The sequence below is a fragment of the Panthera pardus genome, unplaced genomic scaffold (genome assembly GCF_024362965.1).
Source record: "Panthera pardus isolate Hobbes unplaced genomic scaffold, ASM2436296v1 HiC_scaffold_18, whole genome shotgun sequence".
NCBI lineage: Eukaryota > Metazoa > Chordata > Mammalia > Carnivora > Felidae > Panthera > Panthera pardus.
Genome location: NW_026526743.1, coordinates 24,755,591 through 24,783,259, shown reverse-complemented (window position 1 = coordinate 24,783,259; position 27,669 = coordinate 24,755,591). Strand labels below are relative to the sequence as shown.

Sequence of the window (27,669 nt, the reverse complement as noted above, 5' to 3'; positions counted from 1 at the left end):
CTTAGGGGATACTTATAGTGATTCAGCAGTTCCATTTATCACCCAATGCCTATCAAAAGTGCTCTCCTTAATCTCCATCACCTATTTCACCCATCCCCTCATTCACCTCCTTTCTGTTAACCATCATCAGATAAATCTTTTGTCAGATAGTTCCTGATACAGATAGTTCTTTTGAATCTTCTTTATTATAAGTATATTCACTAAGGAAGGCTGACCTTTGTTTATTTAAAAATGGACTTCTATTCCTCTAGGAGCTGGGAGACTGGATAATAGTAGCATAGTGTCTTGTAGTTTTCACTTTTTATACCATTAGTGAGTTAACCTGGTTTTGCTGAGCTTAATTTCGATGTTCCACAAAGAAGCAGAGTGTTTCGGGCCCAGCTTCCAAGATCTTATGGAAAATTTCTAATTGTACACAAGAACTTTTAACCCTAGATATTCAGTATTTGGCCAAGCAATATAAATCTAAAGAACTGGCTTCTGTTCAGAACCAGTTTCTCTCACTTGAAAAAAAATCTGTCAACTGAAGCCTTTGAAGGTAAAGGGATAATTGATGAGTTTAGGAAATTAGGAATCAGGGAATGAATCTTTATGGGTATTGAAGTTGGTAGAAGACAAGTATCTGGAATTAGTAATGGTATTTGAAGGTGAGCCTGGCTAAATTTATTCTTCATTTTGCGGACTTAGATTCTGGTCAATGCCCAGAAAAGTTATGAGGGTTCTTGTTTGTTTTTTATTCAATGAGTATTCAAGTGCTGGGTCCTGATTTGATTGGTGCATGAAACAGACACAATCACCATCACCAGCAGGCTTCATTCTAAAGGTGAGAGATGAATCTTAATCACATGAAGGTATAAATGTGATTGAAACTGCAGTGAGTGCAATGAAGAATTAGAGTGTTCTAAGACTAGGTCAGGTGGCTGTTACATGGTTGTTTCCTGAGGAAATGACATTTGAACTTGGGTCTGAAGGGTTGGCTACGTGAAAGGGGTTGTGGCAAGGGTGGGGAGGGAACAGGTTCAGGAGCTGAGTGAATTTAAGGAACTGGAAGGCCATTATAGCTGGAACACAGACAGTAATGGGGAAGACTTATGAAACTAGCTTAGAGGTTGTCAGGAGTCAGAAGATGTGGGACTTCATCGGCCAATTAATCATTTTATCTGTAAAAGCACTGCGGAAGCACTGAAAAAGGTTTTTATTCAAGGGTGAATAGGATCAGCTTTGTGTTTTAAAAGATTTGTTCTGGCTGCTGTGTGAAAAACAAATGGAAGGAGATGGAATAAGAAGATCGGGCAAGAGAGTGGGCTAGAGTGGGGTGTGGAGAGGACACATGGAAGCTTACTGAGAAGGTAGGATGGCCGGGACTTGGTGGCCGAGTGGATGTGGGGGATGAGGAGATATGAGTGGATAAGCCAGAAGTTAAGGTTTTGGTCTTGAGAGAATAAACACTGGAGGAGGTGCAGATGTGAGTGATGTGTGTGAATGCCCAGTATGGTACTGGTGAGGATAATACTTGAGCTAAGTCTTGAAATGTAAATATAAGTTCACCAGGTGGAGAAGGTGGACAGCCTGACCAGCATTTCACATGGAAGTTTGAAAGACCTTGTGAAATGGGAGTTTGCATGCAGGAGGTCTGACAAGAGAGGTGCTCTGTAGCCAGATTGTGAATCCAAGTAATACCGCCAAGCTCAGGAATTTGAACTTCGTTGTGAGGGCAGCAGCCAGCAGAGTTTTTTAACTGAGTAAACGCATGCTCAGGTTCTTTTTTTTTTTTTTTTTTTTTTTTTTTTGAGATGACTAGAGGATGAAGAGACCGGCAGTCCAATCTACAAGAATTAAGAGATGGCTTTATTTTCACTGCTCCTTCCTTTTCATAGCAGAACTTTTTTTTTTTAATTTTTTTAATGCTTATTTTTGAGAGATAGAGCACTAGTGAGGGAGGGGCAGAGACAGAGGGAGACACAGAATCTGAAGCAGGCTCCAGGCTGTGAGTGGTCAGCACAGAGCCTGATGTGGGTCTCGACTCATGAACCGTGAGATTATAACCTGAGTCAAAGTCGATCGCTTAACCCAGGTGCCACCCAGGTGCCCTCACAGCAGAACTTGACAGAATTCTGTGTAGTCACAGTCTGCACCTCCTGGCATTCCAGTAATGCTTCTGCCCCACAGCACCACTGAAATTGTGCTTAAGGTCACCAAAGTCCTCCATGTTCTCCTTCCCAGTCATTTCTTTTCTGATCTCATCTTGCTTTCCCTCTTGGTCACATTCTAGTTATCTGATCACTCCCATCTTCGTAACACACACTCTTCCAGCTTCTTAGTCATCTTGGCTCTTCCTCTCTTGCTCAAAACTTTAAAATGTTGGAGTTACCCAGGGATCAGTCCTAGACTATCTACCCTTCTCTCTCTTTAATCAGCCTTGGAAGCACATTAGAATTACCTGGGAATTGCTTTTGTTTTTGTTTTTTTAAATACTTATTTTGGGGAGAGCGCAAGCAGAGGAGGGGCAGAGAGGGGGTACAGAGGATCTGAAGTGGGCTCTGCACTGACAGGCTGACAGCAGCAAGCCCAATGTGGGGCTCGAACTCACGAACTGCAAGATCATGACCTGAGCCAAAGTCAGACGTTCAACTGACTGATCTTCCGGGTGCCCCTGGGGATTGTGTTTTATAGGAGTAGTCCAACTAATACATGAAGAAAGAATGATAGGATCAGAATATCACTATTTTGCAAATTGTAATAAAATAAAGGTTCTAGGCAATAATCGTGGTTGGCTGCTACAACCATTGGTGAAAAACTGATGGGGAACTCTCTAGTAGATGGATCCGGTTGACAACACCTGAATCCACTGGTTATTCTTAACCTCATCATCAGAAGAGATGACCAGGTATCTTATGCTTCCTGATGGAAGTACATTGTGTCCGCCTTTAAGTATCCTTGCCAAAACATCTTTCCGAAAGCTGATCAAGTCTTTAGATCTTACTTTCTGTTTACCAGAAGTAAAAGAAGCGGAAGAACATGTTAAATGACCCCATGGGGATGCAATCAATAAAATTCAGAGTGTGGGAAACTTAAATAAATTGCAAAGAGAAAAGGAGGGAGGGATAATCTATAGAATAACTGTGATTTAATTAAATGCAATAGCTGACCCTTGTTTGGATCCTGATTTGAACAAGCCAATGATAAAACAATAACAGCAACAATAGCAGAAGAGACAGATAGGGAAAATTCAATACTGACTGGATATTTGGATATTAAGAAATTATAACACTTTCTTGGTGTAAAGATTTATTTTAGAGCTATATGCTAAAATTTGTGAATGTTGTGTTTGACATTTGCTTTAAAGTAAATCCAGTGTTGAGATGGTGGGGGTGGGGAGCAGAGAAGTAAGTGGGTAGGGTAGAGATGAAATAAAATAGCCTATGCATTGATAATTGTTGAAGCTGGTTAATGCATAAACGGTGTTCATGATACTACTTGCTCTTGTGGATGTTTGAAATTTTCCATAATAAAAATTTGTTCAATCGCTTGGGGGGGGGGTTAAAAAAATATGGATCTTGCACCCAACCCCTGTCCCCCTCCTGCCTTTTACAAAGGTTCTGATTTATAGGTCTGGGATAGGTTTGGGAATCAATTTTTAAAAGCTTCCTGGGGAACTCTAACATGCAGAATCAGGTTTGAGAACTGCTGTTTTATATTATGTCCCTAGATGATCTCATCTGTTGCTTTAATGTCATCAGTATGCTGACAACTCCTAGATTTATGTCTTTAGCTCTGATATTTCCCTTGGGCTTTGGGCATATATATTCATATTCGCTCTTGACATCATCCACTTGGAGGTCACATAGGCATCTCAGTTCAAACTGTTTTCAACCCCAAACCTTTTTCTCTCCCAGTCTTTCCTATCTTAACAAATGACACTACCATCTACCCAATTACAGATGGTCAATAAATAGTTCTTCTGATTAAAAAGAGGTGGTAATGGAAACAGTGTTGTAGAAAACTTTAGTCAATCTAAAAAAGTTCTTGTATGACTCAAAACTATCAAGTCTAGCATTTATGCAGCATTCTCTATCATCACTGATAGAGTTGTTGTGATTTACTCTTTAGCTTGCACTCTCCAAAACCCTAACACTGAGCCAGTGATTAATTTGAATGATATGAGTTTCCTTTTCAGATTTTTCTATCAAAACATTTGGAGGAGCTGGGATGAAGAAGAGGAGGATGAGTATGATTATTTTGTCAGATGTGTTGAACCTCGATTGAGGTTGTAAGTATTTGTAGTGACCTTGTCCATGTTGGAAAAAGAGCTGTCCATGGTTTATTTTACCTGTCTGGTGTATGTTACTCCAAGGGCCCACACACAGAAGCAGGCCGCTATACAAATAGGATAACCCATTGACGAGTTATTAAATGAAGCCTGTACGAATGCAGAGAAAACTATTTTTAGTGTTTATATACTTGAGTCTAAAAGCTGAGTTCAGGGACACTGAAATTAAACATCTCACTGTTTTGTAAGTCTGAATAAAACTCAGTTTGAGCTAATGTGTTTAAAAGAAACCCTGTGTTAAATTCAAAGACAATTATTTGAGAAATAAGAAGTTAGTTGAATTATAAAATATTTCTTTTGCTTTAATTTTTTAAAAGAGTACTTTTAAAAATATTTGGCTTTATTCTAAGTTCCTATAGTAAAAGACACTGGGCTAAACTAACAGAATTATCTCAGGATGTTTTGTCAAGTTCTTGTCCTTAAATCTTATTTGACAAATAGATAAAAATACTAAACAATTAATATTGGTGGTGCATAAAAATTTACTAATTACTGAAACACAATCTTCTTCTAAGAAGAAGAATTGTCATATTTTTATAGGGAAAAACACATTACAAAAAATGTAACTTAACTATGCAACCCACATAGTATTCAGATTTCCACTAGGTGGTACTCTAAGACCAGGTAATTTTCTTGTATTCATGAGTGGTAATTTAATAGGCAGTGCTGCAGTAAGAATAAAATTAGAACTTGCACTAAAAAAATAAATTATAGAAGGTGATTTTTTTTCCCTGTGTGAAAGATGATTTTGCTACATAAGGTAAGGCAGTAACCCTTTACATTTTCGTGGAACCCAAATAGATTTGGTAAATTTCTCTTGATTTACATAGTAAATAATAAGTAAAAAACATGTGAAAAGTATGGTTAATGGTTCCTCCTGGTTTAGAATTATGTGTGATTTCTATTTAGCCTTTCCAGTTTTTCCATCATGCATTTCCTATTTTCCCATAACGTATTCAATAAAATGCCAGAATTTCAATAAGCTTGCATATTTTCTAGTTTTGTTATGCTTGCTCTTAGAGAGCAATGATTGGTTTTGATTGAAGTGAAATGTAGTGGTAGGTGAATAATGTGTATCTAGCAAATTTGATCTTTACTTGGAAAAGACTGTATTCTGATTTGACAGCTTTACATGTTCAAACAACAAGAGATGATTTACATATTTACCTTTTACATCCCTGGCAGATAAGAAAAGTGTAAGGGAGGAATTGTTTTAAGTTATGGAGAAGAAAACTATGGTACTTGATGGGGAAACTGGAATGTTATCAAATATAGGCAGACTCTTTAAAAAGGTCCCTGGGCAAAGAGAGGAGTAGCGTTATGAACATGCAGGATTTAAAGGGAATCAAACCATACTGTCTTGATTTTGCACTGTGAGGTAAATATTTTTCCTTTTTAATTCAAAACGCTGTACTTCAAAGCTTATGGGTCTGAGACACAGATGTTGGTTCATTGCTTCCAGACCACAAAGTATCACTTTAATGAGAAGACATAAGCTGATTGGCATGGATATTGGAAATGCTAAGAAATTTATTTTAAAATTTGAGTCTTAATATTCATAACTTAATAGACCTGATCAAGCAGTCAGTGGTTTGGTTCCCAATTTTTTGTTTGCAAAGTGGATTTCTAGAATATCTTTAAATGAGTATGGATTAATCAAAGCAGACAAAATCCTTGCTTTTCAAGCTTCACCTAATTCATTTACTTGAAAAGTGGAAAAAATTATTTTTTATTCATTTTAAGTACTGTTTGAATGTTAACTGTAATTTCATGTAAATTTGTTTAGGATGTGGTTCTGTTTTTCCCCCCTATATAATTTAGAGCATGACTAAGTTAGAAAAACATCATCTAAGGCAATAGTTTTCAACCTTGACTGCACATTAGAATCCCCAAGGAACTTTAAAAAAAAAACAAAACCTCTCTACTTCTGGAGACCAATTTAATTGGTCCGAATGGGGACCTGAGCATTTGTATTTTTAAAAGCTCCCCCGTGATTCTAATATGCAGCCAAGGTTGAAAAACTCTAGCCTCAGGCATAGCTAGTCAATATACTTTTAAGTGAGAAATAAAGCAATTATTTTAAAACACTAGGTAATGACAGTAATATTGCAGTGTATTTTCATATCCATTAATTTCATGTCCATTAACTTGACTGTACATTCATAAATTATTTTATTGCATCTAGAAATACTTTTTGTTCTGTCTATATATTTGTGAAGATATACAAACTAATAATAAATTTTAAGTACCAGTAAGGTTGTCCAGTACAAGGTTATTTTGTTTCAATCACTCTCTAGTTTAGTAATGGCAGCTTTATATTTTTTTCTGAGAATCTCAAAGGCTTATGTTTTTGAAATACTGTTATAATCTTCCTAAGGGAATATTCAGCATAATTTTTTGCTGTAGGGCTTTAAATGTGAGGAAGGACTAGATGACTTGAATCATTTTTATTTTTCAATCTTATAAATATGGTCATCTTCGACATTGTTATGAAACTACTTGAGATACTTCCTTTCCCATCCACACTCCCAGATTGCCCTCTGACATTCACTTAAGATTTTGAATCTAATATATGAGAAAATAATTTTTATTAAATAATGATTACAAATTGTGAAACATGGACTTTCAGTGTTTGTAAATAACAAATGCTTGGATCTAAGAATAAAACCCAGCAACTCCCCAAAGCAAGAAAAGCTAGTGACTTTAATAAAGTGATCCTTAAAACTTTCAATAGCTTCCACTTATAATAGAGTGCTATTCAGAAAGACTTAACATGTACTGAGTTATGTATTATAAAATGCTTTTCTTCCTGGTCTTTAAGGACTAAATGGGCTGTTTTAATGATAGGAAAATATATCAGAAAGGCAGTGGATTTCAATTTGCTTTTAAACTTGCAGGCATTATGACATCCTTGAAGATCGAGTTCCTTCAGGACTTATTGTTGATTACCGCAATCTGTTGTCCCAATGTGAGGACAGTTACAGGAAATTTTTAAATCTGAGAAGCAGTTTGTCAAATTGTAACTCCGATTCCGAGCAGGAAAACATCTCCATGGTTGAAGGGTTAAAATTATATTCAGAGATGGAACAGTTGAAACAAAAGCTAAAACTCATTGAGAATCCATTGTTGAGGTATGTGTGTCTTTGTTATTCTTAGCTAGTTGGCATCTTTTCTAACCAGCTATCTTACTGAGAACTGATAGGTCTGTTGGTTTCTCTAAGATACGTGTTTGGTTATCAGAAGAATTCGAATATCCAAGCAAAGGGCATTCGTCCAAATGGTCAGAAGGTCACACATGTGGTCTCCTCCACCATGATGACTGGTCTGCTGCGGTCTCTGCTCAGGGACAGGCTTTGTCAGGAGCCTTGTAAGGAAGAAACAGAAATTCAGGTAAAAGGAGTTTTTTGCTGCAGGTGGCTTTTTCTCTTCTAATTCATGCCAGGTTTTCCTGAATTCTACAAAGCGTTTATAGGAGCTTCCCAGAGTTGATTTTTTGTGAAATGGGTAGTAGTGAGAGCCCTGCCTTTCATAAGCATTAGTCACTTACCAAGCACGTGTTGGGTTCAGTGCAGTAGCTGAGGATATATTTTTTTTAAGTATGTGGTTTTGGCACTTTGAAAGTGAAACATGAGAGTACCTGGAGTGATATGTAGGTTGCTTTTGGGGGTGTATATTTGCAATATGTTGTTGTTTTCTAGTTCCATAGTGATCCATTGTCTGCTATAAATGCCTGCTATGAAGGTGACACTGTGATTGTTTGTCCTGGCCATTACATGGTACATGGCACATTCGCCATTGCTGACTCCATTGAGTTGGAAGGTGAGTCCGGAATATCATGAGACCAAACTCTCTGGCATGATAATGCTTAAGAAAACAGTAAATCACTGATCTTGTTGAAACTCCAAGAATATGATTAATTCTATTTGATTTCAAATGAATTTCCTTAAAATATTTTGAGTGTTTAGGAGAGCCTGGGTGGTTCAGTTGGTTAAGCTACTAACTCCTGATTTTGGCTCAAGTCATGATTTCACAGTTGTGAGATTGAGTCCTGCCTTGGCTCTGTGCTGGCTGCTTAAGATTCTCTCTCTCCCTCTGCCCTTTTCCCACGTGTGCCTGCCTGCCACATGTGTCCTCTCTCTCTGTCTCTCAAAAAAAAAAAAATATATATATATATGTATATATTATATATATATATATATATTTATATTATATATATATAATATATATAATATATATATATATGTATATATATATATATATATTATATATATATATATATATATATATATTTAAAGTGTGTGGGACATTGACTCAGTGTTTGAGCAACTTGAGGTATGATTTTTTTGTGGCATTGTATGTGTTGGGAAAACAAGAACATAGAGAAAAAAAGACCATTACGAAGAAGCATATTTTCCAGAATGTAGGTGGTTTATGGAAAGGAAATTTCATTTCTAGAATAAAAATTTTCCCTAGGAATATTTTTTAAGGTTTAGTATTTTTTATTTCCTGCCTACTCTTAATTTCTTATATGTTATGGATGTGTTGATGCATGGTTTTTGTTTTAAATTTAACGTATTTCTGCATAGGTGCAGGTCCAACTTGAAAGTGGACCAAAAATCTTTATCTTATTCATTCTTTAAACTTGCTGAATGTCAAATTCTACTTCGTATCTTGACCAAAGTATACTTATGAGAACATTAATGTTGAAAGATTCTATTAAAAATAGCTTTTTAGGCTGTCATAATCTTATTGTACATTTAGAGTGATTCCTAAATTTAGGTTACTTTACAGTTGTTCTTCATGGTCCTGTGTATTTCCATAACATATTAAATTTAGATGCACCTGTTCAACTATTTACTAAAAAAGCTTCAAGTTAGCAATAAAGCTTGTAATGCAAAAAATCATATATCATTTTGGGACTTGTGCAGCTGTTCACAAACTGCTTAAGCTATGCTCTTTATCTTTATCTTGTCAAAACTTCTTAATGGAAGCAAGGCTGGGAGTTTAATTTCCTGCTGTTCACTAGTACATCACTTTACCCCCTTTTTTGTTTTATGTAGGTAATTTTTGTTCTTTCTCTTCTCCAAATATTTGATATATAATAGATGTGTGTATATAAATAACACATCTGCAGGATAAATCGCTGCAATAAAAACACTTTATTTTTTAGCATAGTGAAAATAGCATTGATATTATAGATTGTATGGTGGATAGCAGTTCTTCCTAGGTTGGTGAGGAAATTAATAATGAAATTGCCAAAGTGTCATAAATAACCATATAGATATCTGAGGATTAAGTGTAAAAATGACTATAGATTTACTAACAGGGGGCATTTCTGAGAATTTGGGGAATGAGGTGGTATATCTAGTGTGAATATATGGAGTACCTGTTCATGCGTAAGAAGATTAAGGCTTATCTGATACCTTATCTGACTGATCTATAGCTAACACTTATCACAAGAGATATATAATTGAGTACCTACTATGTGCAGGGTGTTAACAGTACCTATAGTAGGGTTTTTCTTTCTTGTTTAGTACATTTGCTTAAATGATGGTTTTATGTTTTAAATTGCTAAGAATATGTAGCTTGTTAATGTAATAAGCTTAATTTTTTTCCTCAATATGGCAAATTTTTTTAGTTTTTAATTTTTTTGATGATAAACATAATGGTTATCGTAGAAAATGTTCCAACTGCAGGCAGACACAAAAGAAATCAGAAAGAGAAATTACTTACAATCCAATCATCCAGAGTCCACCACTGGCATTACCCCCAAGTATGGAATCCTCTTGTATTCTTCTTCAGTGCCCCCAAAGGCTTGTCTGTGTCCTTTGAGTACAGAAAACTTTATTGGTTTTGCCTGTTTAATGTAGTGACTGCTTTCATTTACTCAAACAAAGGCTCATCTTAGACATTGAGACTTAGTTCTTACAGCTTTTTCTATGTGATTCCATTTTATGATGAAAGTCAGACAACTTCTCTAGTTTTCTGACACTCCAGGTTTTGTAAGCCCATTCAGAGGTCTGGCCTGCATTATTAGTTTGGAATTTGTAGAGCTCCATTGTTTTTTATTGGTTCATGAGTAGACCTGTTTTTTCAATAAGTGAAATTGTTTTAAGTCCATCTGTCAGGTTCTAAGTCAACCTGTTTAAGAGAATACTAAAATTTAAAAATCTTGAGAAATGCCTAAGACTTTTCAAACCTAATTTGTATTAGAATAATAGGATTTTAGAGTGGGGAAAAAAACTTTTAAGGGTTAAATGCATTTTTAAAACTTTTTGAACCAGCTGTGAGTATTTAGGATTATTTACTTTTATATAGCAGTTTTGTAAGCAAATTTAGTGCTGACCTGGTCTGAGATGGTTGATAGGGTAGTCTTCCTGATAATGGGAGCAAACTGAGGAGTTGTTATAATTAAAAATTGTATACCCTGGTTTAAATTAAACAAGATATGTGAGGAGATAATTAGATTTTACTTAAATGCAACTTGGTTGACTGGTCTCAAATATCATTTGTGGTCATTTGAAATAGAGAAATCTACTGTAGCGATTTTGTGTTTAGACATTTCCCCTCAAGCATCTTGAACACTCTTGCTCTCTTCCTTAGGATATGGTCTACCAGATGATATTGTGATAGAAAAGAGGGGCAAAGGAGACACTTTTGTGGATTGTACAGGTGCAGATATTAAGATCTCAAGCATAAAATTTATTCAGCATGATGCTGTAGAAGGAATCTTGAGTAAGTATCTGAATATTTCATGTATTATTTTGTTCCAGGAAGGAAAACTTTACTTTCCCTGGAAAATGCAATTTAATAAACTTACTTTTGAGTATATGGAAGACTGACTAATTATTTATGTACACATAACATGATGACTTAGGAAGCTTACTCTAAAGTAAAAAATAGTTGTCTATTCTGAAAATTTGTTAGTTTAATATTGGTTTCTTTGTGATCATTTTTTTCTTTCAAACATTCCAATATTGTGGTCTGTGTTCTTTGTTTTCGATTAGCCCTAAACTCAATGCAGCTATTTTCCCATTGTGCTGGTATTTGTTTCCTAGGATCTGTATTTCCTTTCTAGAATTGGTCTCCTTTTCTTCTCCCTTCCAGGATACTCATGAAAGTTACTTTCTGATACTTTTTTGGTAATGAAAAGTGCTTTTTAACTTGGTTTTACGTTTCTGAGATCATTCTTTTTTAAAATGCTGCTTTTAGATTTTAGTCATTGTTTTGTAAATTATGAATTTGTAATTCCAATAACAAAGTTTACATGGTGGCTAGTGAAATATTTAGACCACCTAATGTCAGCTCTAGACCATTTCTAATATTGGAAAACACACATTACTTAAAGCATTTGATTGCATGTTTTCATTCTAGTCATTCATCGTGGTAAGACCACATTGGAAAACTGTGTGCTGCAGTGTGAAACTACAGGAGTCACGGTGCGAACATCAGCAGAATTTTTAATGAAGAACTCAGATTTATATGGTGCCAAGGTAGGATAATCTCTTATCTTTTGGGGAAGAAGTTTAGGTTTAAGTTCTAAATAAGTAAAATGTGGGACCAAGATGTAAAGATGTACACTCCCGTTCTCTTTCCTCAAAGAAGTTCAGACACTTATATACACTAAATCAGCCAGAGTCCATTGTGTAAGGAAGAAAAATAAGAAATCTGACAGTTTCTCTAGGATAGCTTTGAGATTTAGACCCTTCACATTTATTAATTTTACAAACAGTTTTGTAGCAATTGAAGCTCAGTTGCTCTTTTTAAAAAAATTTTTTTTAATGTTTATTTATTTTTGAGACAGAGACAGAGCATGAGTTGGGGAGGGGCTGAAGGAGAGGGAGACACAGAATCTCTGAAGCAGGCTCCAGGTTTTGAGCTGCCAGCACAGAGCCCGATGTGGGGCTCAAACTCATAGGCCACGAGATTGTGACCTGAGCCGAAGTCGGACACCCAATTGACTGAGCCACCCAGGCGCCCTGAGTTGCTTTTTTTAAATGAGACTTTTTATTTTGAGATTATTGCTGAGCTAACGTACTGTTGTAAGAAATTATACAGAATGGTCCTGTATGTATACTCTGTACTAGTTTCCCCATAATTGTAACATCTTGGAAAACTGTAGCACAACAGGATAACATGATTCAGTCGAGTATTTCCATCACTCCAAGGATCCTGCATCCTTCATGGTCCTTCAGACCTCTTCCTTAATCACTGGCAAACTTTAGTCTCTTCTCCATTTCTATTATTTCGTCATTTCAAGAATGTTACATAAACATAATCATACAGAATGTAACCTTCTGGGATTGGCTTTTTTCACTCAGCACAGTTCTCTGGAGATTCATCCAAGTTGTTCCAGGTGCAAAGTGTTTGTTCTTTTTTTACTGCTGAATAGTATTCTAGCATATTCCAGTTTGTTTAACTGTTTACCCGTTGAAGGATATCTGTTTTTTTTTCCAGGTTTTGGCTATTGTAAATAAAGCTGCTGCAAACATTTGTGTACAGGTTACTGTGTGAGCACTTTTCATTTCTCTGGCGTAAATGCCCAGGAGTGCACATGGTAGCTACATGTTTACTTTTTTTTTTTAAAGACACGGCCAAACTGTTTTCCAGAGTAGTTACACCATTTTACATTCCCATCAGCAGTGTTTGAGTGGTATAGTTTCTCCATATCCTTACCAGCATTTGGTTTTTAAAATTTTAGCCATTCTGATAGGTATGTGGTTTTACTTTTCATTTACCTAGTGGTTAATGATATTGAACATTTTTTCATATTCTTACGTGCCATCCTTCTCTTCAGTGAAATGTCTGTTCATGACTTCTGCCCATTTTCTAATCGGATTATTTTTTCTTTTTTACTGTAGATTTTGGAGAGTTCTTTTTATATTCTAGATACTAGTCCTCTGGTGGGTATTTGGTTTGCAGATTTGTATGCTAAACTGTAGCTTGTCTTTTCATTTTCTTCACTTGGGCTTCTACAAAGAAAAGCTTTAAGTGTCAGTGAAGTCCAATTTACTGATTTCCCTTTTATGGGGTAGTGATTTTGGTGTTAAGTGTAAGAACTCTTTGCCCAGCCTTAGATATGAAAGATTTTCTTCTATTTTTTTTCCTAAAAATTTCATAGTTTACATTTTACATTTAAGGTCATGATCCATTTTTTGAGTAAATTTTGGTGTAAATATGAGTTTTACATTAAGGTTAATTTATTTTTTTGCCCATAGATGTCCAGTTGTAACCACACCATTTCTTGAAAAGGCGGTTCTTCCTTTGATAAATTGGTTTTCTACCTTTGTCAAAAATCATCTGGAAAATTTGTGTAGGTCCATTTCTAGGTTCTCCATTCCATTCCACTGATCTGTGTACCTGTCCCTCCACCAATATCTGCTACTGTATGTTGAGTCTTGAAATCTGATACAGTGATTCCTCCCACTTTGTCTTTTCCAAAATGGTTTCAACTATTCTGGTTCCTTTGCCTGTCAATATAAGTTTTAGAAAAATATGGTCTCTGTCTACAAAAAATCTTGGTGAGATTTTGATAGGAATTCTAATAAAACTGTATATCAATTTAGGAAGGATGGACATCTTTTTTATGTTGAGTCTTCCAATCTTGTGAACACTCTGTCTCTCCCATTTATTTTCATCTTTGATTTCTTTCATCAGCATTCCATAATTTTTAGAATACAAGTCTTGTATGTGTTTTCTTAGATTTGTATGTAAATATTTCATTTTTAGGTGATTATAAGTCATCTCATATTTTTAATTTCAATGTCCATGTGTTCATTGCTAGTATACAATTGACTATTGTTTGTCACATATCCTGTGACCTTGCTGACTTTTTTTTTTTTTTTTTTTTTAATATATGAAATTTACTGTCAAATTGGTTTCCATACAACACCCAGTGCTCATCCCAAAAGGTGCCCTCCTCAATACCCATCACCCACCCTGCCCTCCCTCCCACCCCCCATCAACCCTCAGTTTGTTCTCAGTTTTTAACAGTCTCTAATGCTTTGGCTCTCTCCCACTCTAACCTCTTTTTTTTTTTTTTTTTCCTTCCCCTCCCCCATGGGTTTCTGTTATGTTTCTCAGGATCCACATAAGAGTGAAACCATATGGTATCTGTCTTTCTCTGTATGGCTTATTTCACTTAGCATGACACTCTCCAGTTCCATCCATGTTGCTACAAAAGGCCATATTTCATTTTTTCTCATTGCCACGTAGTATTCCATTGTGTATATAAACCACAATTTCTTTATCCATTCATCAGTTGATGGACATTTAGGCTCTTTCCATAATTTGGCTATTGTTGAGAGTGCCACTATAAACATTGGGGTACAGGTGCCCCTATGCATCAGTACTCCTGTATCCCTTGGATAAATTCCTAGCAGTGCTATTGCTGGGTCATAGGGTAGGTCTATTTTTAATTTTCTGAGGAACCTCCACACTGCTTTCCAGAGCGGCTGCACCAATTTGCATTCCCACCAACAGTGCAAGAGGGTTCCTGTTTCTCCACATCCTCTCCAGCATCTATAGTCTCCTGATTTGTTCATTTTGGCCACTCTGACTGGCGTGAGGTGGTATCTGAGTGTGGTTTTGATTTGTATTTCCCTGATAAGGAGCGACGTTGAACATCTTTTCATGTGCCTGTTGGCCATCCGGATGTCTTCTTTAGAGAAGTGTCTATTCATGTTTTCTGCCCATTTCTTCACTGGGTTATTTGTTTTTCGGGTGTGGAGTTTGATGAGCTCTTTATAGATTTTGGATACTAGCCCTTTGTCCGATGTGTCATTTGCAAATATCTTTTCCCATTCCGTTGGTTGCCTTTTAGTTTTGTTGGTTGTTTCCTTTGCTGTGCAGAAGCTTTTTATCTTCATAAGGTCCCAGTAATTCACTTTTGCTTTTAATTCCCTTGCCTTTGGGGATGTGCCGAGTAAGAGATTGCTACGGCTGAGGTCAGAGAGGTCTTTTCCTGCTTTCTCCTCTAAGGTTTTGATGGTTTCCTGTCTCACATTCAGGTCCTTTATCCATTTTGAGTTTATTTTTGTGAATGGTGTGAGAAAGTGGTCTAGTTTCAACCTTCTGCATGTTGCTGTCCAGTTCTCCCAGCACCATTTGTTAAAGAGACTGTCTTTTTTCCATTGGATGTTCTTTCCTGCTTTGTCAAAGATGAGTTGGCCATACGTTTGTGGGTCTAGTTCTGGGGTTTCTCTTCTATTCCATTGGTCTATGTGTCTGTTTTTATGCCAATACCATGCTGTCTTGATGATGACAGCTTTGTAGTAGAGGCTAAAGTCTGGGATTGTGATGCCTCCTGCTTTGGTCTTCTTCTTCAAAATTACTTTGGCTATTCGGGGCCTTTTGTGGTTCCATATGAATTTTAGGATTGCTTGTTCTAGTTTCGAGAAGAATGCTGGTGCAATTTTGATTGGGATTGCATTGAATGTGTAGATAGCTTTGGGTAGTATTGACATTTTGACAATATTTATTCTTCCAATCCATGAGCAGGGAATGTCTTTCCATTTCTTTATATCTTCTTCAATTACCTGCATAAGCTTTCTATAGTTTTCAGCATACAGATCTTTTACATCTTTGGTTAGATTTATTCCTAGGTATTTTATGCTTCTTGGTGCAATTGTGAATGGGATCAGTTTCTTCATTTGTCTTTCTGTTGCTTCATTGTTAGTGTATAAGAATGCAACTGATTTCTGCACATTGATTTTGTATCCTGCAACTTTGCTGAATTCATGTATCAGTTCTAGCAGACTTTTGGTGGAGTCTATCGGATTTTCCATGTATAATATCATGTCATCTGCAAAAAGCGAAAGCTTGACTTCATCTTTGCCAATTTGGATGCCTTTGATTTCCTTTTGTTGTCTGATTGCTGATGCTAGAACTTCCAGCACTATATTAAACAGCAGCGGTGACAGTGGGCATCCCTGTCGTGTTCCTGATCTCAGGGAAAAAGCTCTCAGTTTTTCCCCGTTGAGGATGATGTTAGCTGTGGGCTTTTCATAAATGGCCTTTATGATCTTTAAGTATGTTCCTTCTATCCCGACTTTCTCAAGGGTTTTTATTAAGAAAGGGTGCTGGATTTTGTCAAAGGCCTTTTCTGCATCGATTGACAGGATCATATGGTTCTTCTCTTTTTTTTTGTTAATGTGATGTATCACGTTGATCGATTTGCGAATGTTGAACCAGCCCTGCATCCCAGGAATGAATCCCACTTGATCATGGTGAATAATTCTTTTTATATGCTGTTGAATTCGATTTGCTAGTATCTCATTGAGAATTTTTGCATCCATATTCATCAGGGATATTGGCCTGTAGTTCTCTTTTTTTACTGGGTCTCTGTCTGGTTTAGGAATCAAAGTAATACTGGCTTCATAGAATGAGTCTGGAAGTTTTCCTTCCCTTTCTATTTCTTGGAATAGCTTGAGAAGGATAGGTATTATCTCTGCTTTAAATGTCTGGTAGAACTCCCCTGGGAAGCCATCTGGTCCTGGACTCTTATTTGTTGGGAGATTTTTGATAACCGATTCAATTTCTTCGCTGGTTATGGGTCTGTTCAAGCTTTCTATTTCCTCCTGATTGAGTTTTGGAAGAGTGTGGGTGTTTAGAAATTTGTCCATTTCTTCCAGGTTGTCCAATTTGCTGGCATATAATTTTTCATAGTATTCCCTGATAATTGTTTGTATCTCTGAGGGATTGGTTGTAATAATTCCATTTTCATTGATGATTTTATCTATTTGGGTCATCTCCCTTTTCTTTTTGAGAAGCCTGGCTAGAGGTTTGTCAATTTTGTTTATTTTTTCAAAAAACCAACTCTTGGTTTCGTTGATCTGCTCTACAGTTTTTTTAGATTCTATATTGTTTATTTCTGCTCTGATCTTTATGATTGCTCTTCTTCTGCTGGGTTTAGGCTGCCTTTGCTGTTCTGCTTCTATTTCCTTTAGGTGTGCTGTTAGATTTTGTATTTGGGATTTTTCTTGTTTCTTGAGATAGGCCTGGATTGCAATGTATTTTCCTCTCACGACTGCCTTCGCTGCATCCCAAAGCGTTTGGATTGTTGTATTTTCATTTTCGTTTGTTTCCATATATGTTTTAATTTCTTCTCTAATTGCCTGGTTGACCCACTCATTCGTTAGTAGGGTGTTCTTTAACCTCCATGCTTTTGGAGGTTTTCCAGACTTTTTCCTGTGGTTGATTTCAAGCTTCATAGCATTGTGGTCTGAAAGTATGCATGGTATAATTTCAATTCTTGTAAACTTATGAAGGGCTGTTTTGTGACCCAGTATATGATCTATCTTGGAGAATGTTCCATGTGCACTCGAGAAGAAAGTATATTCTGTTGCTTTGGGATGCAGAGTTCTAAATATATCTGTCAAGTCCATCTGATCCAATGTATCATTCAGGGCCCTTGTTTCTTTATTGACTGTGTGTCTAGATGATCTATCCATTTCTGTAAGTGGGGTGTTAAAGTCCCCTGCAATGACCACATTCTTATCAATAAGGTTGCTTATGTTTATGAGTAATTGTTTTATATATCTGGGGGCTCGGGTATTTGGCGCATAGACATTTATAATAGTTAGCTCTTCCTGGTGGATAGACCCTGTGATTATTATATAATGCCCTTCTTCATCTCTTGTTACAGCCTTTAATTTAAAGTCTAGTTTGTCTGATATAAGTATGGCTACTCCAGCTTTCTTTTGGCTTCCAGGAGCATGATAAATAGTTCTCCATCCCCTCACTCTCAATCTAAAGGTGTCCTCAGATCTAAAATGAGTCTCTTGTAGACAGCAAATAGATGGGTCTTGTTTTTTTATCCATTCTGATACCCTATGTCTTTTGGTTGGCGCATTTAATCCATTTACATTCAGTGTTATTATAGAAAGATATGGGTTTAGAGTCATTGTGATGTCTGTATGTTTTATGCTTGTAGTGATGTCTCTGGTACTTTGTCTCACAGGATCCCCCTTAGGATCTCTTGTAGGGCTGGTTTCGTGGTGACAAATTCCTTCAGTTTTTGTTTGTTTGGGAAGACCTTTATCTCTCCTTCTATTCTAAATGACAGACTTGCTGGATAAAGGATTCTCGGCTGCATATTTTTTCTGTTTAGCACACTGTAGATATCGTGCCAAGCCTTTCTGGCCTGCCAAGTTTCAAAGGAGAGATCAGTCACGAGTCTTATAGGTCTCCCTTTATATGTGAGGGCACGTTTATCCCTTGCTGCTTTCAGAATTTTCTCTTTATCCTTGTATTTTGCCAGTTTCACTATGATATGTCGTGCAGAAGATCGATTCAAGTTACGTCTGAAGGGAGTTCTCTGTGCCTCTTGGATTTCAATGCCTTTTTCCTTCCCCAGTTCAGGGAAGTTCTCAGCTATAATTTGTTCAAGTACCCCTTCAGCACCCTTCCCTCTCTCTTCCTCCTCTGGGATACCAATTATGCGTATATTATTTTTTTTTAGTGTATCACTTAGTTCTCTAATTTTCCCCTCATACTCCTGGATTTTTTTATCTCTCTTTCTTTCAGCTTCCTCTTTCTCCATAACTTTATCTTCTAGTTCACCTATTCTCTCCTCTGCCTCTTCAAGCCGAGCCATCGTGGATTCCATTTTGTTTTGCAATTCGTTTAAAGCGTTTTTCAACTCCTCGTGACTGTTCCTTAGTCCCTCGATCTTTGTGGCAAGAGATTCTCTGCTGTCCTGTATACTGTTTTCAAGCCCAGCGATTAATTTTATGACTATTATTCTAAATTCACTGTCCGTTATATTATTTAAATCCTTTTTGATCAGTTCATTAGCTGTTGTTATTTCCTGGAGATTCTTCTGAGGGGAATTCTTCCGTTTGGTCATTTTGGAGAGTCCCTGGCGTGGTGAGGACCTGCAGTGCACTTCCCCTGTGCTGTGGTGTATAACTGGAGTTAGTGGGCGGGGCCGCAGTCCGACCCGATGTCTGCCCCCAGCCCACTGCTGGGGCCACAGTCAGACTGGTGTGTGCCTTCTCTTCCCCTCTCCTAGGGGCGGGATTCACTGTGGGGTGGCGTGTCCCGTCTGGGCTACTTGCACACTGCCAGGCTTGTGTTGCTGGGGATCTGGCGTATTAGCTGGGGTGGGTAGGCAAGGTGCACGGGGGCTGGAGGGGCAGGCTTAGCTCGCTTCTCCTTAGGTGATCCACTTCAGGAGGAGCCCTGTGGCAGCGGGAGGGAGTCAGATCCGCTGCCGGAGGTTTGGCTCCGCAGAAGCACAGAGTTGGGTGTTTGCGCGGAGCGAGCAAGTTCCCTGGCAGGAACTGGTTCCCTTTGGGATTTTGGCTGGGGGATGGGCGGGGGAGATGGCGCTGGCGCCTTTGTTCCCCCCCAAGCTGAGCTCTGCCGTCCGGGGGCTCAGCAGCTCTCCCTCCCTTTGTCCTCCAGCCTTCCCGCTTTCTGAGCAGAGCTGTTAACTTATGACCTCCCAGACGCTAAGTCGCGCTTGCTGTCGGAACACAGTCTGTCCGGCCCCTCCGCTTTTGCCAGCCAGACTCGGGGGCTCTGCTTGGCCGGCGAGCCGCCCCTCCGCCCCGGCTCCCTCCCGCCAGTCCGTGGAGCGCGCACCGCCTCGCCGCCCTTCCTACCCTCTTCCGTGGGCCTCTAGTCTGCGCTTGACTCCGGAGACTCCCTTCTGCTAATCCTCTGGCAGTTTTCTGGGTTCTTTAGGCAGGTGTAGGTGGAATCTAAGTGATCGGCAGGACGCCCTGTGAGCCCCGCGTCCTCCTACGCCGCCATCTTCCGGAACCCCCCCCCTTGCTGACTTTTCTTATTAGTTCTAGGAATGTTTTTGTAGATTTCTTGGGATTTTCTACATATCATTTGCAAATAGGGACAGTTTTATTTCTTCCCTTCTGATCTGTATGGTTTTGTTTCCTTTTTTTTTTTTTTTTTTTGCTTTATGGCACTGACTAGAACTTCCAGCACTATGCTGAATAAGAGTGGTGAGGGTGGCCATCCTTACTTGTTCTTCTTGATATCAGGGAGAATGTATTCAGTATTATACCATTAACTATAAGGTTAATTATAGGCTTTTTGTAGATAATCTTTATCAAGTTGAGTAAGTTCTCTATTTCTGTTTTGTGATAATTTTTGTAATCACTGTGTGTTGATGTTTGTTAGATGTTTTTCCTTCATCATTTCATATGATTACATGATTTTTCTTTTTTGGAAGAAACAAAATGGTGGGTTACATTAATTGATTTTCAAATTTTGAACCAGTTTTGCACCCCTGGAATAACACAATTTAGTCATAGTGTATATTTTTTAATATATTGCTGTAATATATTTGCCAATGTTTTGTGAGGAATTTTTACATCTGTATTCATGAGAGATATTGGTCTGAAGTTTTCTTTATTTGCACCATCTTTGTCAAGTTTTGTTATCAGGATAATATTAGCGTCATAAAATGAATTTGGAAGCATTCCCTTCACTAATTTGTATTAATTCTTTAAATGTTTGGTAGATTTTTCCAGTGAAACCGTCTGGGCCTGGGGATTTCTTTTTTGGAAATTTTAAAATTATGAATTCAATTTCCTTAACAGTTATAGGGCTGTTCAAATGACTTATTTCATACTGAGTGAGTTAACAGATATGCTGATAGGTTACAGAGCTCCTGTGGATGGGTGCCAGGTCAGTGGTGAAGGGCTTTCCTGTTTGGTGGCAGTGGCATCAGTGACTCCTGGAGCTCCAGGTGTTATATGTACCACCTCCCACCTAGCCCGTTAGGCCTCACACCAGCCTGGGGGGGCAGGTGACCATTTCTTCTGCTAAGTTGTCAAATTTACAGGTATAGTTATTTGTGGTATTCCCTTAGTCTTTAACCTTTTGATGTCTGCAGGGTCAGTGCTGGTATCTCATTTCATTCTTGATATTGGTAGTTTGTTATAGTCCTATTGGTCCCTGAGGCTCTGTTCACTTTTCTTTTTCAGTGAATTTTCTCTGTGTTGTTTAGGTTGGGTAATTTCTACTGTTCTATCTTACTAGTTCACTGATTCTTTCCTCCTTGTTTTCCTTTTTGCTGTTGAGTCCATCCACAGAGCTTTTTATTTCAGTTATTTTTGAGTTCTGAAATTTCCATTTGGTCTTTCATATCTTCTGTTTTTTTCACTGAGACTTTCTATGTGCGCCTTTAATTTTTCATTTAAGTATGTTCATAATTGCTTCTTAAAGCCTATTTATCGTGGATGCTTTAAAATCATTGTCAGCTAATTCTAACATCTCTGACATCTTGGTTTTGGCATCTATTGACCATCTTATTCAGTTTGACATCTTCCTGGTTCTTGGTATGACAGGTGATTTTCCATCAAAACCTGGACATTTTGTACTACATTATGAGAGTCTGGATCTTCTGTTTTAGTTTAAGTGACACCCTTACAGGAGGGGATGGGATGAAGGGTACTGCTGGTGGAAGGAGGTAGAAGCCCAGGTTCCCTATTTTAGCCTCCACTGATACCTGTTTCAGTGGGATAGCTCTTTGTTACTGCTGGGAGGGGATGGAAATTCTGGTTTCCAGCATGGTGCCCACTGACACTGTGGCCCATGACAGTGGCCTTGTTACCACTGAGCAATGGTGAAAGTCCAGACTTTCTACCAGGCCTGCTCTGATACTGCTCTAGTGGTGAGAGGGAGTGGCATCTTGTGACTGTTGGGTGGGAGTGTGTAGTCTCCAGTGATGCTGCTAGGGCCTTGTTATTGGCTGGTGGGGATGCAAATCCTGGCTTCCTGCTTGGCTTTCTCTGACACCACCCCATTGGGAGAGTTGGGGTGCCTGGTTACAGCCTCGAGAAGGTGAAAGTCTGTTCTCTCCTCTTAGCATTTGCCAACATGGGGATGGGCCACTATTTTTGTCTGTGGCGTTTGACTGGCATAGAGCTATAATTATCTGAAAGTCTTCTGTCTTTCTAAACTGCCTGGTCCTTTGGCTAGAGAGTTCAGGCTTTTTGGAAGGCTTTACTGGTCTGTGTCTTGTGTTTATGGATTGCCAGATTCTTCAGCTTCATGTCTGGGGAAGAAAGCCCAATTGGAAGATTTTTTTTTTTTACCTAGTAGAGAGTTAGATTAGCTATCTAGCCATATGTGTTCTTGTATCCCCAAAAGGGCAATTAATAATAAATATTTTCTCATGGTTCACTACTACTCTTAGAAAAAAACTCAACATATATGTGGTAGGTGTCTTATAAATGGTTAATAGCAGCTCTTCTTCATGTATGATATTGTATATTAAATTATTCCCAAAGTGATTTCTTAAATAACTATAGAGGTTTGAGTAAATTATTTTTACTTCCCAAAGTGCTTAGTATAGTTTTAGGAAGTAAATTATTCCTGTTACTGTTACTTAATTGGTACCATGTGGTCTCAAGGGACACTGTGAAAGAATTGTGCCATGCATGGATCTTTCTGGTTACTTTGTTTTATTGAGTCACTTGAATTGGTTGCTAATTTTAACATGTGTGTAGTAGTGGAGGCTATTAATTGTTTAGCTCATAGAAGTGATTTTTAGGTTATGTTGGGATGTTTTAAAACTAGTGTGTTTTTAAAAATATCAGGTCTTCTTGGGGCGCCTGGGTGGCGCAGTCGGTTAAGCGTCCGACTTCAGCCAGGTCACGATCTCGCGGTCCGTGAGTTCGAGCCCCACGTCAGGCTCTGGGCTGATGGCTCGGAGCCTGGAGCCTGTTTCCGATTCTGTGTCTCCCTCTCTCTCTGCCCCTCCCCCGTTCATGCTCTGTCTCTCTCTCTGTCCCAAAAATAAAAAAAAAAAAAAAAAAAAAAAATATCAGGTCTTCTTTCTATACTTAAATTGCAATATTTTACTAGACTCAAATACGATTCTCCAACTAATTTAGTATCTCAGGATGATCATTTTGAATAAATGCAAAATTGTTAAATATTTTGGTTTTTTTTTATTTGGCAGAATCAGAAAACTGACTTATCCAGAATGAAAGGGAGTGGAACAATAATCAAGTGTTGATCATCTTAGCCAGTGTTTTGTGTGTGTCTCTGCATGTGGTTTTTGAAAGTGATAAATGATAGACAACTTGCTGGAAATGGAGCAAATAGAAATGTTGATTAGAAATATCTAATAAAACTTTCTGTAAAACACTTTATATTTACACTGTGTTAAGGTTTAAGAAATGATTGTAATAAATCTTCTCTTGTAGTCCTGCCTTAAAATACTGATTGTGATACCTTGAAATGTAACTTGTAGGGTGCTGGTATAGAAATATATCCCGGGAGTAAGTGCACCTTGAGTGACAATGGGATCCATCACTGCAAGGAAGGGATACTCATTAAGGTGAGTGTACCTGCTAAAACACCCTCTTTCCAAAGGTTAGAATGGTTTCATCTAAGAAATAATTGTGTTTTGTTAAATTCCCAAGTTGAGTTCTATTGTTTGGTTTTGAAAAGCACAAACAGTACATACATCTTAATAATCATCTTGATATCGGTAGTTGGTGACTGAGGGTCTTTTGTGAGAATACTTTGCTATCTATAGATCTGCAGAAATGACAGAGGAATGCTGTGTCATTCAGAGCTCAGACTGTGCTACAACATATTAATAAGCATAGCTTTCTACTTTATTTTTAGAATAGCCTGAAAACAGTGAGAAGATTTTTAAAGCAGGCAGTGTTGAATGTGACAGTTCCTTAAAACATTTGTTTTCAATGTCACAGGACTTCTTAGATGAGCATTATGACATTCCCAAAATATCCATGGTGAATAATGTCATACATAATAATGAAGGTTATGGTGTTGTCTTGGTGAAACCTACAATCTTCTCTGACCTGCAAGAAAATGTCCAAGATGAAACTGAAGGTATGTTTTATTTAGTGATTTTTAAAAATAAAAATGTGATCCTAGTTTACTTTATTTCAGCATAAAGCTCTTATTAAGGATCTGAGTCTTCCTCTCCTTAACAAAGATAACTGGCATATGCTTGGACTCTGAGATAGAGAAACTTGGGAAGGCTGTAACATTGTAGACTCTCAGGGTGAAAGAAACTTTCAAGGTCAACTAGTTCACCTATTCATTCAAAACCCTGGTGTGTGGTTTCTGTGGTCCTGCAGTTCTCTTCTTATCATGCTTGGCTTTCTGTGCATTTATAGAATAAAGCTGAGCATATGATAGAAATGGTAGCTCCTGCTGACATTTGTTAAGGATGGAGGCAGAGAAATGCATGTGCCAGATTGAAGGCTGCATTTACTGGAGGGGACTGTGGAGTTTGTCTCTATTTTTTATTGGCAGAAGTAAATGCCTCCCTGTTAACTATCTTTCTTGGCAGGAAAACTGAGCTCAGTAGGAAATTTGTGACTTTTAAGCCATGACCCAGATTACTGTGAAATCTTAGGGATTATGCATTGGCATGGATGAGGAAAGTAGTCCTCGTCATCCATCAGGATACAGTCTAGTTATCTGTGAGTTCTTTTTCTTCTCACAGTTATGTAGGTCAGAAGTCCAGGTGGGCTTGGCTGCATTATGTGCTTAGGGTCTCAGAAGGGTGAAGTTAAGGGGAGTGGGCTTTGATCTGAGAGCTCTGAGGGGGAAATCTGCTTCTGAGCTCATTCATATTGTTGGCAAAATCCATTTCCTTTAGGTTGTAGGACTGAGGTCTCCATTTTTTTTTTTTTTTTTTTTTTTGCAATTGCCTGAGGATTGCTTCAGCTTCTAGAGGCCACTGTCCAGTCCTTGCCCCCATAACCTCCTCTATCTCAGCAACTGTCCTCAAGAGAAACTTCCTTAAGGCAAATTTTGTTCATGCTTCAAATCTCTCATGTTTTGAATTTCTTCATACTTTCCTCTTCTTCATCTAGCCAGAACAAAACCCCAACTTTTAAAAGGTCCAAGTGATTAGATTAGGGACACCTGAATTATTTCCTTAGAGTCAGCTGATTAGTAACCTTAATTACATGTGCAAAATCCTTTTGCCACTTAACAATCCCGAAAGTAACACCAGGGGGGTGGGCATCATAGGGGCCATCTAGAATTCTGCCTCTCAGTAAGCACTCACTTCTAATGCTGGCATTAGCTGCTAGAAGGAGTGTTCCTTTGGGAATAGTGGCACTCTTACTAATCTTTGTGTCTATCTCCTAACACTGTGCTTATAGTAGGTAGTCAATATCCAGAAAGGGTCCGTTGAGTGAATGAGATTCTAGGATAAAAATAGAAAATAATTCAAAATTGGTAATCCTGTATGAGGGTCAGAAAGTCTTGGTACAAAGACTAAGACAACTGCTTATTGAAATACTTATGGCAAAGGGTTCATGGAATCCAGTCAGATGACAGCATGAATCCTTGGCAGTAAAAACTTAAAAGCTTTAATTAGAATATAGAAATATAGGGGCACCTGGGTGGCTCAGTCGGTTAAGCATCCGACTTCGGCTCAGGTCATGATCTCGTGGTTTGTGAGTTCGAGTCCTGCGTCAGGCTCTGTGCTGACAGCTCGGAGCCGGGAGTCTGCTTTGGATCCTGCGTCTCCTCTCTCTGCCCCTTCCCTGCTCATGCTCTGTCTCTCTCTCTGTCTCTCTCTCTGTCTCTCTCTCTCTCTCTCTCAATAATAAGTAAACATTAAAACAATTTTTTTTTAGAATATAGAAAGATATATATTTTTTGTTGCATTATTTTTACATTTTACTGTATTTGTTATAATTTGTTTGTTTCTTCAGAAAATAGAGCACTTAAAATTCCGACAAGTGAGGAGGCAGACACAGCGGAAAGGGTGGATCTAGAAGAGCTGATTCAATGTACAACTGGCAAAATGGAGCTTTATGCAAGATCTAGTCTTTCTGAGCAAGTGGAAGGCAACTATGAAATTGTAAATGAACTAGTTGCTGCCTCCACACAGAAGGGTCAGATGAAGAAGAAAAGGTTGAGTGAACTGGGGATCACGCAAGCTGATGACAACTTAATGTCACAGGAGATGTTTGTTTCAATTGTGGGGAACCATTTCAAGTGGAATGGGAAAGGGAGTTTTGGCACATTTCTTTTCTGACCACCGTGATATAAATAGATAGCAAAATATTGGATTTTGCACATGCTGCCCTGAGAATCACTGCTGCTATCATAGTTTGCTTCATGTCTGTATTTTATATTTGATATATTTGATTGGGTTTGAGTGAAATGTACATCTATTTCTATCTGCAGGTGTTGCACATGAAACATTCCCTTTTATAAGGAAGGTCATAAAAACATAAAATAGAAAATATTTGAAGATTTCTTATCCAGAAAGTCTTGCTTTCTCAAACACATAGTTCTCTCATATTATTAAGCCTATCAGTAACTTTCTAGTGTAAATACACTTTTAACCTAGCACTTCAAAGAAGAAAGGGAATGCAAGATGAGTGCACAGAAATGCAGTAGGTATCAAATGTCAAATGTGCAGTGTTCTTTACACTTGTATTTTTCTCCCAATTACAGCAAGTCTGAATTCCATGATATATTTGCATAATACTTGTCTTAAAATAAGTTTTTATTATTAGGAAGTTATCTGCATAATCAGACTTACTATTGAGAATTTGAGTGGGATGCATTTTTGTGTTGAACAATGTAATCATCAAAACAGTAATAGATAGCATGGCAGGTTTGAAACAGATATGAGATGTGTTATTCAGAGCCAATGCGTATGTAGAACATTTTCACTGTTGCTGAATATGAATGATTAAAAAGAAGGTGTTTTTCTTTGACCATAACAGTATTCTGATCAGATTTCAAATATCTTACACATAGTGGTTTCTTTTACAACCTGTATCAGCTCTGTGTTCTTGAATATCATATTGTAAGACACAGCTTTTAAAGATATTTATATTTTTAAAAAGTATATGTGACATTAATATGCTTACTGATTAAAATTAAAATTATGAAATAATAAGTTGAATCTTGTTCTGTTTTTCCAGATGCATTATGGGCCATAGTGCTGTGTAGCATCTGTGGTCCTTTTGGAATGCACACAATGGAATGACCATTGAAAGGCATTTTTCTTTTCCTCATTTTAAATCCTATTGCAGTGGTAATGCTAATTAATTCTGCATAAACTTGACCCAAATACTGATTTAAAAACCATTTATTCAATGTTTAAAAAAATCAAATTGGTTTTCCAATAAAATTTCTTTATCTTGGAGTTTAGATTTCATATATTCTCTTGTAACTTGGTAGAGTGCCAAGAGAATGACAAGTAGCAGGGTAAGTAAAGTTAATACCTTCTTCGTTCCTTTTTATAGCATGATGGTTTTTAGATTTCATTTCTATCTCAGTTTAAATCTAAACTTACATTCATTTTAATTCACATGATAAGTTATTAGTGAGTAGGCCTAATGCATTCTTAT

General features: G+C 37.7%; 1 protein-coding gene across 1 annotated transcript in view; it reads left to right on the top strand.

The window, feature by feature from the left end:
* Positions 1-27,225, top strand: part of SHCBP1 (SHC binding and spindle associated 1) — a 38,924-nt gene extending 11,699 nt beyond the window's left edge. The window contains exons 5-13 of the mRNA XM_019456054.2: positions 4,178-4,270; positions 7,228-7,461; positions 7,552-7,720; positions 8,029-8,149; positions 10,934-11,065; positions 11,705-11,823; positions 23,559-23,645; positions 24,025-24,166; positions 26,014-27,225. Of these exons, the coding sequence (XP_019311599.2) occupies positions 4,178-4,270; positions 7,228-7,461; positions 7,552-7,720; positions 8,029-8,149; positions 10,934-11,065; positions 11,705-11,823; positions 23,559-23,645; positions 24,025-24,166; positions 26,014-26,339 (1,423 nt within the window). The 3' untranslated portion in view covers positions 26,340-27,225. The remainder of the gene's footprint in view (positions 1-4,177; positions 4,271-7,227; positions 7,462-7,551; positions 7,721-8,028; positions 8,150-10,933; positions 11,066-11,704; positions 11,824-23,558; positions 23,646-24,024; positions 24,167-26,013) is intronic.
* The last annotated feature ends 444 nt before the right edge of the window (positions 27,226-27,669 follow it).